Source organism: Maylandia zebra, linkage group LG1 (genome assembly GCF_041146795.1).
Source record: "Maylandia zebra isolate NMK-2024a linkage group LG1, Mzebra_GT3a, whole genome shotgun sequence".
Taxonomy (NCBI): Eukaryota; Metazoa; Chordata; class Actinopteri; order Cichliformes; family Cichlidae; genus Maylandia; species Maylandia zebra.
This window is the reverse complement of record NC_135167.1, coordinates 21,802,256-21,816,565: the sequence shown is the minus strand read 5'-3', so window position 1 is coordinate 21,816,565 and position 14,310 is coordinate 21,802,256. Positions and strand designations below refer to the sequence as shown.

General features: G+C 40.3%; 1 protein-coding gene across 3 annotated transcripts in view; it reads left to right on the top strand.

Moving 5' to 3' along the window:
- Positions 1-14,310, top strand: part of syt7b (synaptotagmin VIIb) — a 124,680-nt gene that overhangs the window by 47,346 nt on the left and 63,024 nt on the right. For all 3 annotated transcript variants that reach the window (XM_076883274.1, XM_076883273.1, XM_076883271.1), the window contains exon 2: positions 8,029-8,132. In XM_076883274.1, the coding sequence (XP_076739389.1) occupies positions 8,029-8,132 (104 nt within the window). The remainder of the gene's footprint in view (positions 1-8,028; positions 8,133-14,310) is intronic.

Here is a 14,310-nt window from a genome sequence, read left to right as displayed (position 1 = left end):
AATATTCTGTTGGTCCCCCTTCAATGCCAACAAAAAGTCTGACCTGTCTGGATATGGACTCCACTAGATTCCTGAAGCTGTGCTGAGGTATCTGGCACCAAGATGCCACAACAACAGATCCTTTAAGTCCTATAAGTTGTGAACTGGGGCTTTTATGGATTAGACTTTGTTTGTCCAGCACATCCCACAAGTCCCACATGTCTCAACACTTCAAACTCGCTGTTGTGCTCCTCAAACCATTCCTGAGTCATATTTGCTTTGAGGTAGGCTCATTATCCTGTTGAAAAAGGCCACATCCATCAGGGAAGATCGTTTCTATGACAGGGACAGTGCAGGTAGATGATATATGTCAAAGATCAACATGGACGCCAGGATGCATGGTTTCCCAGCAGAACATACAGACCACACGGGGCCAGCCCGTGAACCTTGGCCACCTGTGACCCTGTTGCTGGTTCACCACTGTCCCTTCCTTGGTCTACTTTTCATAATAGCTGGGAACACCCCACAAGAACTGCAGTTTTGGAGATGCTCTGAACCAGCCGTCCAGCCATCACAGTTTGACGCTTGTCAAACTTGCTCAAAACCTTATGTTTGCCTATTTTTCCTGCTTCTAACACATGAAGTACAGCCCACCCACCGACAGGTGCCATGATGAAGAGATAATCAGTGTTATTCACTTCACCTGTCATAATATCACGGCTAATTAATTATTAATCAGTTGACTTGATTAGTAATTATGCCAGCTGAAAGTCATTAAAGTAATATTTTTTAAGCTGTGAACTGAAAATAACGACAACGCGTGAAAATGTTTGTGAGTCAAAAGTCTTATTCTTCTACTTTTTTGACTGCTCCCTTTAGGGGAGGGGTTCTCACAGTGGGTCAGCTGTCTCAGAGGCATCCTCCTCTGTTACACTAGTACTGCATGTCCTCCTTACTACTTTGGCTCCAAATTGCTCAACTTGAGCTGTCCCTCTGATGTACTTCTTTCTAATGCTGTCTCGACACTGAGACACTCTCTATTATTGCAGGGTCTTTACCTTGCAATATAAAGTGCCTTGAAGCAACTGCTGTTGTGATTTGGGGCCATATAAATAAAACTGAATTGAATTGAAGTGAATTGAACTGAATCCCAATGAAAATCTTAAGCACTGCCACCCCCAGTTCTGCTTTCTGTGTTTTTGTCAGCGCCACCATCTCCAAACCATACATCACAGCAGGTCTCACTAGCATCTTGTATACCTTTCCTTTCACTCTTGCTGCGATCCTTCTGTCACAAATCACCCTTGACACTCTTCTCCACCCGCTCCACTTCAACCTGCCTGCACTCTCTTCTCTTGCATTCTTGATGATCCACATTTGATTTTATGTCGGATTTCCTTCCTGATACAAGCTGGGCTTATATCAGGAAGGCAATAGGAGTCCAGTGACCCCCCCACCCCCCAGCTAGTTTAACAAGCTTTCTACCAAATATCATTAAAAATTAATGCAACACAAGGATGCAGTCTACATTAATACAAGAAAACTAAATAATGGCTTACAATCTGTTGGAGCTGCATGTGGGGAGAAGGGAGACTAAGGCATGTTTAGAGAGACTTCTTTTCAGATGGGCAGTTTCAATCATTTGTCTTCTTACCATAATTGAAAATAATGTTGTGTTGACAGGACACTGCAAGTTGAAAAATGCTGACAACAATAAAATATGTTGAAGAATGGCAAATCACTTCTAATTAAATATCAGTCTCTGTGTTACATTTACTGCAGTTATTGTTATCACAAGGATCTCCGACTATGGCTGCTCCAGTTGTATACTACACAGAGGGAACAAGACAGAGAGAGAGGGAGATTTGAGTTATAGTAACAGTGTCTTGTTTATATTTGGAGCCATAGGTGGTGCCGAGAGTGATACTAAACACAGCGCAGCGGGGGCTTCATCTGGAGGCAATTCACATTTATTGAACCCTCCAAGACCTGACTTGATATTGTTACATCAGCATAGCCTGTACAGTTTTTCCATGATGCATAAGGTAAATGTTACCATTAATCTGTATATGTAAACTTATTAGTAGGCAGAGGTTTGAAATACACATATACATCTGTTTTGTTTTTATTTCTAATCTGGTTTTTAACTGTAAGCTGCTGGTTTAGTGAAGACTCCACTAATACTTTGAAGCCAGTTTCTGGAAATTTCAGTATTTTTCTTTGTCAGGTGCACTTTGACATAAACCCTACAGTTCGCTTAAGATTTTTAGTCTCAACACTTCAGGGTTAGACTTTTGATTTGCAAACTTATCACCGGGCTTGATTTTTTTTTATCCTTGCATGGATAAGGGTGTAACAGGTACGTATTTGTTAGGCCGAGCTGCGATGTTAAGTATCCAGCCCAGTCATGGTGAGGTCATCAGAACTGGAAAGTTGTTGCAGTTCATCATTTCTTTGTTCCATCAATTTAATCCTCTGGCCCCTTTGCTTAATGTGGCCTTAAGTGCACAGACTGCCTCCATTAGGTTCATGAAGTTAACTTGCTGCTTTACAACTTTACTGTTTTCTTCTAACATAAAGTTGAGAATTTTTTCTCAACTTGACTTTTTTTTTTAAAGTCAGTGACAAAAAAAAAACAAACAAAAAATGAAAAAAGGTTCATGAAAAAAACCCTTTGCTGTCAGAGGTGTAACACAATGTGTCAGCAAACCCACATCTGTAACCACGAGCCAGAGATCCTAACTCCGGTTTCTGGGATGTTTTCTATGATTCATGGCCTTTTTTGGCAACAGGAAGCGAGCTGCAAACACACAGCTCCTCCTCTCTGTGTTGCGGATATTTAGCGGTTCAGTGTTTAGAAAGTCTTGCAGTTGACTTGACATTTATTTCATATATTTAAAAATAAATGTCAAACTGAATGAAGGCACAGGACAATAAACTGTGCTGCTGAACTCCATTTGATCCTTCATTAGATCATCAGGTACACAGATCTTGCTTTAGCCTGCAGGTGGAGGGAGCTCTCTGTGGTGCTGAAATATAGTACCGTTGAGTTGTAACTATTCCAGAAAAGATAACCAGAGCTCACAGGATGGCGCATTTATGAGATAACACATGTTTCTGTCACAGCAGCACAAAACAAGCAAACCGGGGGGACAGGAGAAGGGTAAAATGGGTGGATGGGTTTGGCAGCAGGATCACAGGGACAGGCAAAAGGCAAAGTCCATAAACAGATAGGGAATTAAAACTGGGCAGACTGAGCACACAAATGACTGGAAAGCTCCAGGGGAAATACAGCTGGATAGACAGTCTGGTTTAAATGAATGAAACCAGTATAAACACTGAGGGAGTTAAAGGAATTGGGAATGGGTCACTGGATAGATGTGGGAAACCAGGTGAGCACAAAATGACACATGAAAGGCAAAATCAGGCATGAATGAAATAATGAAGAGAAGGAATGTCACAGAAACAGTGTGATGCTGCATGAAGTCAGTGATTCAGTGCTGTTTGAGAACTGGTAGCACTGAGTATAGGTCAGTACTTATAATATGCCACAAGTCTATGCCACCCTATTAGAGCACTTCGCTCTCGCACTGCAGGCCTACAGTGGGGCAAAAAAGTATTTAGTCAGCCACCGATTGTGCAAGTTCCCCCACCTAAAACGATGACAGAGGTCAGTAATTTGCACCAGAGGTACACTTCAACTGCGAGAGACAGAATGTGAAAAAAAAATCCATGAATCCACATGGTAGGATTTGTAAAGAATTTATTCGTAAATCAGGGTGGAAAATAAGTATTTGGTCAATAACAAAAATACAACTCAATACTTTGTAACATAACCTTTGTTGGCAATAACAGAGGTCAAACGTTTACTATAGGTCTTTACCAGGTTTGCACACACAGTAGCTGGTATTTTGGCCCATTCCTCCATGCAGATCTTCTCGAGAGCAGTGATGTTTTGGGGCTGTCGCCGAGCAACACGGACTTTCAACTCCCGCCACAGATTTTCTATGGGGTTGAGGTCTGGAGACTGGCTAGGCCACTCCAGGACTTTCAAATGCTTCTTACGGAGCCACTCCTTTGTTGCCCGGGCGGTGTGTTTTGGATCATTGTCATGTTGGAAGACCCAGCCTCGTTTCATCTTCAAAGTTCTCACTGATGGAAGGAGGTTTTGGCTCAAAATCTCACGATACATGGCCCCATTCATTCTGTCCTTAACACGGATCAGTCGTCCTGTCCCCTTGGCAGAAAAACAGCCCCATAGCATGATGTTTCCACCCCCATGCTTCACAGTAGGTATGGTGTTCTTGGGATGCAACTCAGTATTCTTCTTCCTCCAAACACCACGAGTTGAGTTTATACCAAAAAGTTCTACTTTGGTTTCATCTGACCACATGACATTCTCCCAATCCTCTGCTGTATCATCCATGTGCTCTCTGGCAAACTTCAGACGGGCCTGGACATGCACTGGCTTCAGCAGCGGTACACGTCTGGCACTGCGGGATTTGATTCCCTGCCGTTGTAGTGTGTTACTGATGGTGACCTTTGTTACTTTGGTCCCAGCTCTCTGCAGGTCATTCACCAGGTCCCCCCGTGTGGTTCTGGGATCTTTGCTCACCGTTCTCATGATCATTTTGACCCCACGGGATGAGATCTTGCGTGGAGCCCCAGATCGAGGGAGATTATCAGTGGTCTTGTATGTCTTCCATTTTCTGATGATTGCTCCCACAGTTGATTTTTTCACACCAAGCTGCTTGCCTATTGTAGATTCACTCTTCCCAGTCTGGTGCAGGTCTACAATACTTTTCCTGGTGTCCTTCGAAAGCTCTTTGGTCTTGGCCATGGCGGAGTTTGGAGTCTGACTGTTTGAGGCTGTGGACAGGTGTCTTTTATACAGATGATGAGTTCAAACAGGTGCCATTCATACAGGTAACGAGTGGGGGACAGAAAAGCTTCTTACAGAAGACGTTACAGGTCTGTGAGAGCCAGAGATTTTCCTTGTTTGAGGTGACCAAATACTTATTTTCCACCCTAATTTACGAATAAATTCTTTACAAATCCTACCATGTGGATTCATGGATTTTTTTTCACATTCTGTCTCTCACAGTTGAAGTGTACCTCTGGTGCAAATTACTGACCTCTGTCATCATTTTAAGTGGGGGAACTTGCACAATCGGTGGCTGACTAAATACTTTTTTGCCCCACTGTACTTGTTGTTCCTAGAGTATTTAAAAGTAGAATGGGAGGCAGAGCCTTCAGTTTTCAGGCCCCTCTTCTATGGAACCAGCTTCCAGTTTGGATTTGGGAGACAGATACTATCTCTACTTTCAAGATTAGGCTTAAAACTTTCCTTTTTGCTAAAGCATATAGTTAGGCCTTAGTTATGCTGCAATAGACGTAGGCTGCCGGGGATTCCCATGATGCATTGAGTTTTTCCTTTCCAGTCACCTTTCTCACTCACTATGTGTTAATAGACCTCTCTGCATTGAATCATATCTGTTATTAATCTCTGGCTCTCTTCTACAGCATGTCTTTATCCTGTTTTCCTTCTCCCACCCCAACCGGTCGCAGCAGATGGCCGCCCCTCCCTGAGCCTGGTTCTGCTGGAGGTTTCTTCCTGTTAATAGGGAGTTTTTCCTTCCCACTGTCGCCAAAGTGCTTGCTCATAGGGGGTCATATGATTGTTGGGCTTTTCTCTGTATCTACTGTACAACATAAAGTGCCTTGAGGCGACTTTTGTTGTGATTTGGCGCTATATAAATCAGCTGGTCCACTGATAATTTGGCCATGGCTGGCTATAGCATTTTGCACATAGTTTGAAATATAAGAAGGGACTTTCATATTGCATTGTGTTTGTTTGTCTCTATTCGTAATATTTACATGAAGAAAGTATTATTAAGAGGATATTATGATATCTAAAGATATGCTTTTTAACTAATTATGTATATAACAGGTTAAAAAACACACTTGACATTGATTAAAAAAAAACAATGTCAGTATAACATATAGGCTTTACTGCCTCCTTGCGAAGGCATTTTTTTTCTCAGCTTCTTTTTCCTCAGTTTCAGAAACTTGACTTGACATTTTGGATTCTGATCCAAAAGTTGTAACCTTTAATCTCCTAAGACCTGGACTCTTCCATGGCATGCATTTTTAATTTCTCTTTGATATTTGGGCATATTGGGACCTGATGAATGTAAAAACAAAGAATTTCCAGATTTTTTTTACCTGATTTTTGTTTCTGAGAGAAATGAGATCCACATATGAGGACATTTGTTTTAAATGTCAATAGAACAGTGGCAGTATAATGTCTTCGTATCTGGATATCAGGCCCAGTTTTGCTCATTTTGTAGAGCAAAATGTATTATTTTGGTCTAGACATCCCAAAATGCGATGTCCACATATGTGGACGCCAGGTCCTAGGAGGTTAAGAGCTTCTCATGCAGCTCTTAAATGTTCTCTCTAAAGTAAAAAGTGAGTCAAGCACTCGAAAACAGTGCACCATGACAACATTGTTTCCATAACAAAGACTAAAGAAAGCAGCAATACAGTAATAGCTTGCATACACTCGTTTATATCTTTGTATGCATCTTTAAAGTATCTTGAACTTTCAATTATCTTGGGCATTAAAGGTGAACCTGACTAGAAACTATATAGAGAGATAATTAGTGAGTGAAGAATAAAGTTTTCTTGCACATATATCATCACGGATCATGCACTGGCTTAACTTTGGTGCTATCTTGATGTTCTATGTGGTGAGCCGGTTAAAGTTTCTCATCATGCAATCATAAATTTGTCTTTTTGATTACACCCCATCAAATATCGCTCTTATGTGTTCGCACACATTGTCTTTTCATTCTGAAAGATATGAAAGGATTATTCTGTTTCCCAGCTGGTTGTGTTTTACTCAGCTGAAGAGCACTGTAGCCGCTTTAGTTGTGTTGTTCTAAATGGGCATGGAAACACTTGTAGGATTGAGCCTACTTATCTGTTAAGCACCAAAACACTTTACTACAACACACCCTCTGCTGCCAGAGTGAAAGGCTCAGAGCAAAAAATTCAACCCTGCCATCTTCGAGTAATTGCCACCACAATCAAAAATCAGATACGCTATCAAAGAGTTGAACAGACTTTAATTTTATTGGGGATGGAGGGTAAAACAAGCTGACATTTGAATAACCAAACTAACATATATGAGGTGCATAATACGAGAAGAAGAAAGTGGATGGAAAGAGTGCGAGCATGGGCAAGAGGGTGGATAAGAATGATTAAGTTGACTTAGCTGATCCTCTTCCAATATTTATTGGCCTCAACAAATTTGCTGTCGGTGCACAGGCAGGGATAAAAAATGAAGTCAAGGGATCAAGGGAAAATTCAGCAGTCAGATGAATTTTTCAGATGGAGGGGAACTCAGAAAATGATCATCTGCGTAGCAGAGACAAAAAGGATGCAACAGTTATGAGTTCATTGTTTGCCAACATTGCTTTTGCTTTGTGCCAGTGGATTACGAATTGCTTGGCAGACAGCGGGATGAGCTGTATGTTGATAGGCAGAAACTGAAAGAAATAGAGATGAAGAATGGAAGGCTGTGGAAGAAGTTTTCATCTGTCAAGACGGGAACAAAGTTGCTGAAGGATTTACGAGATAGAAGAGAGCAAAAGGAAGCTGGTAATTGCACAGCTTCTGGCCTCGTGATATTATCTCTTCCTGACATGTGCGCATCGCCCATTGATACATGCAGGGAACATGGGGATGATGCCTTTTCACTGCCTTTGTGCCCCCCTCGTTCCTGTTACATTTCTCTCTGTCTTACTGATGACAGTTGCCAAATGACAAGGATGAATGGTGAAAGGAAGGAAGGAAATAAGGAAGGAAAGCACATTACTAAGCATCACTCCTGATTATCTCAAGCATTTCCCCAAAATGTTGAGCTCTGTCTTTTTTTGTCCTTCAACAAGTCATCTTAGACTTTAAACCTCAGGAGCTTCAAAAGGCTAATTGTTACAATAAATGCACTAACACCCTCTGTGTGTGTCTGTCTCTCTCCCTCAGGCTCAGTGTCTCTCAGTGTATTCCTGGTGTCTGTTGCATTCATAGTATGTGCCATTTGGCTGGTAGCTCTGTGTGGCGTCTGCACCTGGTGCCAACGTAAACTGGTAAGTTCCAATACTTATTATTCACATTTTAATGACCATGACATTTGCTTTAAGTCCCCAGCGACCCCAGCAAGAATATATTGTAGATCTTTAATAGGCATCTAGGAAATCACTGTGAAATGGAAACTGAGATGTTGGGTTTTTTCCCCTGGTGAGTAGGTGGCATCATTTATTCTAGAAATAAACTTTTGGAATAAAAATAGTTGCATAATCACTTTGCAGATTCGTGATTTCTTTTCTTTTCAAGTATAGTAAAGAAAATCTAACCAGATACATCAACTGTATCTTTGTTATATCCTACATATTTAAGTGTTTTAGAGGCAGTTGGTACAATTTGTAAGGTCTTGTTTTGGAGGATGACTGGACAAACTGGCTGAGTGTAACATCCGTTTTTTTTTAGGAAGTAAGAAGGTTGTGGAAATTCTGCTGGGCCTTCTCACTGTATGAATAATTCATTATTGGAAGGATCAGCACAGCTTTTTTAATGCCCTGCATAGAAAACAAGATTTTTCATTTATTGTGTGTCCTAACCTTCAAATGAATCGAACGTTTTTGGTGCACAGGATGAAGAAAAAAACCTCATTTTGATATGGTGGTCTTTAAAGAAAAAAAAGATATATTACTAAATCTTGCACATCTTTATTCAAAAATAAATTAAATGTTATCTGAAATGCAAAATTTTGATATGCAAACAAAGTATGTGCTCATTTGGATGAACAGAGTGTACTGAAATAATATTCTCATGTGCAAGTTGAATGTTTTCTTTTCACTCCTCTGAGAAAATACATGTTGTGAAAGCAAAATGGCCCCAATACTGACCAGTGAATGAAAAAAAACAAACAAACAGTGTTTCTGCATGAAAATTCAAATTAATGTGATTTAACTCTTTAAAGCCTGAACTTTGAAAAAGCTGCCAGAAAATTCCTGTGAGTGTTTAATGAAGCTTCTCACAAGTAAAACAGATTTTAGATATTAATTTGTATATATGTAAGTTTTAATTTGTATAATATTTTCTGCATGCAACGTTTTACTTTTTGCAATTTATTGCTTAAATATGTTCAGTTTATTTTAGTTTTGTGGGGTTGAGGTGGGGAGATGGGGGTGTCACATTGATGAAAACTCAGTGTCAAAAACTCACAAAGACTCGTGTATTAAATATGGTTCGCTTGTCATTGCAGAGTTAAATCAGCATCAACTTAATTAATACTAGAGACTTGACATACAGCTTTCAGTTTCTCACACTGCAGATGAGAGTTGCAGATCCACTGTGACTGATGGGAAAACTTCTCAAGGTTTGGTCCTCTGCCTTATAACGGAGGGTTGAAGCAAGTCTTTCTTTACAGTCAAACTGTTTCAGAACAACATCTTGTAGCTGTGTAGAAGATTTACAGCTGTATAGACAGTCAGGGTTTCTTCTGAAATATCTGCAGCCTTAAATTGAATGTGTTTGCCTTAAATAGTGTTGTGCTTTTTCTGCGCCATGGCATTAGAAGCAGGAGAGAGGCTGTATATTTGGCTGTGGCGGCGAACATGAACAGAAACCTCTGTAACTGTGGCCGTGGCTCTGAGCCTCGTGCATCATGACAGCCGCTCCATGCTAATGATTAATATGCTAATGAGCGTCACTTTGAGCAATTGGCTGCTCGAGTAACTGTAATTCCTAATTTTGATCTGCTGGCATTTCCCCCACTTTGTCCTCTCTTTCCCCCCCTTCATGCATCTCTTTTGTCCTGTTCGCATCTCTCTCTGTTTGAATAGTGACTGTAGCACAGCAATTCATTCACCACGACAAGCTAAGAGTTAACTGAGCTATTACAGATGAAAAACACCTTCTAAGTAACATTTACAATTGCTCACGACTGAGAAACAAACCCATTTCTTATCTTTGTTTACTTTAAAGTTATCCATATCTCTCTGTGTTTTTGTGTCACCTTCTCTCTGTATAACAAATGATCTGGTTTGTATTTGTCTCTTTGTCACCTTATCACCCCGTCCTTGTCAGAATTTCACTGCTTCTCTCTGCCCTTTTCTAGTATTGTCCCTTGCTTGCATCTGTTGCAACTTTAGTTCTCCCTTCTGCTTGCTTTCTATTTCCTTAAGGTTAAATAAATAATCACAAAAATTATAAGAAATGAGGAACATACATTGTATATACACATATGTTATGTTGGGGGTGGGGGTGCAGATTTTAGATAGTGAAATCTGCAAATAGTGAGTACTATTACCTGAAAAAATAGCTAGAATCTTACCTACTGATCAAAATTTACTGTCAAAGATTTTCTGTCAGCAGATTAATAATTTCATTGACTAACCTCTTTGGCTCTAGTCAGTAAGGATAGTTCAGTATTGCTTGTAATGAACTATTTTTTCTTTCTCTGAGCGAGAAATAACAAGGACAACAGATGCATTTTAAAGGAAATCACTGGATTACAATTTTTTTTCATAACATAACAAATTCAATGTTTTCCTTTTAAAAAATCAGCTGTTGTCCATTTTTAGTACATGCCCATCCTGCTTTGTTATCTAAAGGTCATTTTAGTTGGTTTTTGGCCATTCCTTGACTCCCAGCAAAAATAAAAAAAATAGGGAACCACCCCCCCCCCCACCACCACCATCTCATGATGCTTAATCGACGTAATCAACTTTAATTTGATGCAGTGTGAAAAAAAAATGCACAGAAATAAAAAAAATTTCAAGAATAATTAAATAGATTCAACATCTTTCTTCAACAGAATTGCAGACTGCACAGATGGTATCTTCCCAAAGGAAAAAGTACTATAGCTTACTAGGGTATATTAGACTTAATAGTTACTATATACAGTAATGGACTTATTTACATTTTACATCAGATTAAAACTTTGGGTGTAAGATTCAGATAATTATTTATTATTAACTAGACATTTTAAATGAGAATAAGAAAGAAAAGTATGTCTTTGTGCCCCCCTTTTCCCTGTTAATGCCCTATCGGCCCCCCTGGCTAAACTTTGGTAGATCCGCCCCTGCACAGTTACCAGCCGTCAGCTACATAGAAAAAGATCCTGGTGTAGAAAGTAATATTAAATAAATTCTAACAACAGCTTAACAAGCTTAAACGTGCTGCTGTTGTTCAGCCGCTGGTTTCTTCTTTCTGGTGCAAAGTGGGCCAAAAGCAAACGGACTCGCAACAGAAAAGCCGATCAGCTGATCATTAAGCAGTTTCATGATTGAAGTAGCAGCAGGAGAGGGAGGGAGAGAGAGAGAGAAGAGGCGGTCGCTCTATATATCGTTTGTTAAGCTTAACGCAGGAATGCTTTACAAACATTCAGAGATGAACTTACACACTTGCTTTACTTCTCTCTGGGATAACTTTCTCGGAGATGAAATGCCGGTTTGGTAGCGAGGCTACAAACACACACAGCCGCTCTATCACGTGATGCACACTGCTCCGACGCGCTACGGTTATGAGCCGAGTTACGCCATGTTGCAAGTTTTGTGAGGTGCTTTTTTGATATTTAATGGATCGGATTATATTTTTTATTTCTCTCCATATATCTGATCCAGTAATTTACGTCAGTATTGGACCGATACCGATACTTAATATCGGAGTATAGAGGGAAGGAAGAGGGAGGCAGATGCATACAGGCAGGCGAGTGTGGAAGGTGCTGTTGGTCTTTGCTGAACATCCAGGTGTGTGACAAGCATAATGACTGTGTGACTTAGGAGGATGATCCAGAGGGAAGCAGGGCCACACTGCTCTGAACAGGGAATCACCCTCTGTGTCTTTCACATCTCCAGTTCATCTCATGTGACAGTTTTATCATCCTCTGCACAGCTTCATTATTCTAGATCCAGTTTCGAACCTCCCGTCTTGTCTCTTCCTGTTTCTCACTTGGCCCTCCGCTCAGTCGTACTCAGTTGCTTCTGCTTCTCCCCATCCTCCCGATCCTACCGTCTGTTTCTCACATCCTCCCACACTCTGTCAGCATTGTACCTTCTCCAACCTCTCTCCAGCCTCCTGAAGATTTTATGATTTTGCTTAATGATAGATGAGCCGCACTTGATAGCATATACTTGACTGTTATGCCATCCTTCCTTTTCTGAGTCTGTGTACATGTGTTCCAGTGCAGTGTTGTGGCTGGATGTAGGTACAGATCAGGTCAGGGCCCCAAGCGTCGCTCTCTATTGAAGATGTTTGTGGAGTTGAGTTGGACATATGAGAAGAGACATGTTAAATAATAGAGTTTATTTTAGATGCATTGGCGATAAAGTAGAATGCATAAAGAGGCCACCTGTCTGTAGGACACTGAAAGCCGAATTAAGATAAACATTCAGCTCTGTGCAGTGTCTGAAAGCCCCCAGGCTGTGAGCAGCATGATATCTTTCATTGAGTACAAGAGTTGCATTTGAACCAGAAACGGAAATGAAAAATTAGATAAATCTTTTGAAAAAGTTTGATAACTCGATCGTGTGAAAATGCACATTTGCATTGCATTTCTTCGATAGATAGATAGATAGATAGATAGATAGATAGATAGATAGATAGATAGATAGATAGATAGATAGATAGATAGATAGATAGATAGATTAGACAGCATTTTCATGTATGCATAATAATTCTGCTCTCTTTTTGGTCTTGGTTTACTGCAATGTGGGCCATTTTCAGTGACCTGTTTTGTCTAGACATGAGGAAGCTAAAATTCATTGTGTCCTCTTTCAACTCTGGAAACATCTGTTCGAAGGTTTTTCAGACTACTCTCTTAAATATTTATAAGGTTGCATTAAAAAACTTCACATGGACTAAAGTTTTGACCCAGAGAATCTTTGTTTGTTTTTTTTCATTTAACACTTCATTTAATCAAATGTTTTAACGTTTTCATCCTTAAAGATTTTTTTGTATAAGCTCTCTCTGGAGTTCTGTAAAAATCTTTTTATACTGCTGTTTTTCTCTGTAAAAATCATGTTCAAAACTCGGATTTTTATGAGAAAGTCTGTGACAGCTGCTCTGTGGTGACTTTCTCACTTTTACAGTGAGGTCCATAAATACTTCTGCCTCTGTACACCACCAAAGTGGATTTTAAATCAAGATGTGATTGAAGTGCACCATTTCGACTTTCATCCACAGGAGTTGGCATTGCAATAAAAAACAGTGCATTGCCATTTTTAAAGACACTATTTATTTTCAGATGTGCAAATGTAATCGGCTAATTGACAAGGAGTTTCATGGCTAGTTCAATTCAGTTCAATTCAATTTTATTTATATAGCGCCAAATCGCAATAACAGTTGCCTCAAGGCACTTTATATTGCACAGTAGATCGTACAATAATAGATACAGAGAAAAACCCAACAATCATATGACCCCCTATGAGCAAGCACTTTGGCGACAGTGGGAAGGAAAAACTCCCTTTTAACAGGAAGAAACCTCCGGCAGAACCAGGCTCAGGGAGGGGCGGCGATCTGCTGCGACCGGTTGGGGTGAGAGAAGGAACACAAGATAAAGACATGCTGTAGAAGAGAGACAGAGATTAATAACAGTATGATTCAATGCAGAGAGGTCTATTAACACATAGTGAGTGAGAAAGGTGACTGCAAAGGAAAAACTCAATGCATCATGGGAATCCCCGGCAGCCTACGTCTATTGCAGCACAACTAAGGGAGGATTCAGGGTCACCTGGTCCAGCCCTAATTATATGCTTTAGCAAAAAGGAAAGTTTTAAGCCTAATCTTAAAAGTAGAGATAGTGTCTGTCTCCCGAATCCAAACTGGAAGCTGGTTCCACAGAAGAGGGGCCTGAAAACTGAAGGCTCTCCCTCCCATTCTACTTTTAAATACTCTAGGAACAACAAGTAGGCCTGCAGAGCGAGAGCGAACTGCTCTAATAGGGTGATATGGTACTACAAGGTCATTAAGATAAGATGGGGCCTGATTATTTAAGACCTTGTATGTGAGGAGCAGGATTTTGAATTCAACTCTGGATTTAACAGGAAGCCAATGAAGGGAAGCCAAAACAGGAGAAATATGCTCTCTCTTTCTAGTCCCTGTCAGTACTCTTGCTGCAGCATTTTGGATTAGCTGAAGGCTTTTCAGTGATTTTTACGACATCTTGATAATAATGAATTACACTAGTCCAGCCTGGAAGTAATAAATGCATGAACTACTTTTTCAGCATCACTCTGAGACAGGATATTTCTGATTTTAGAG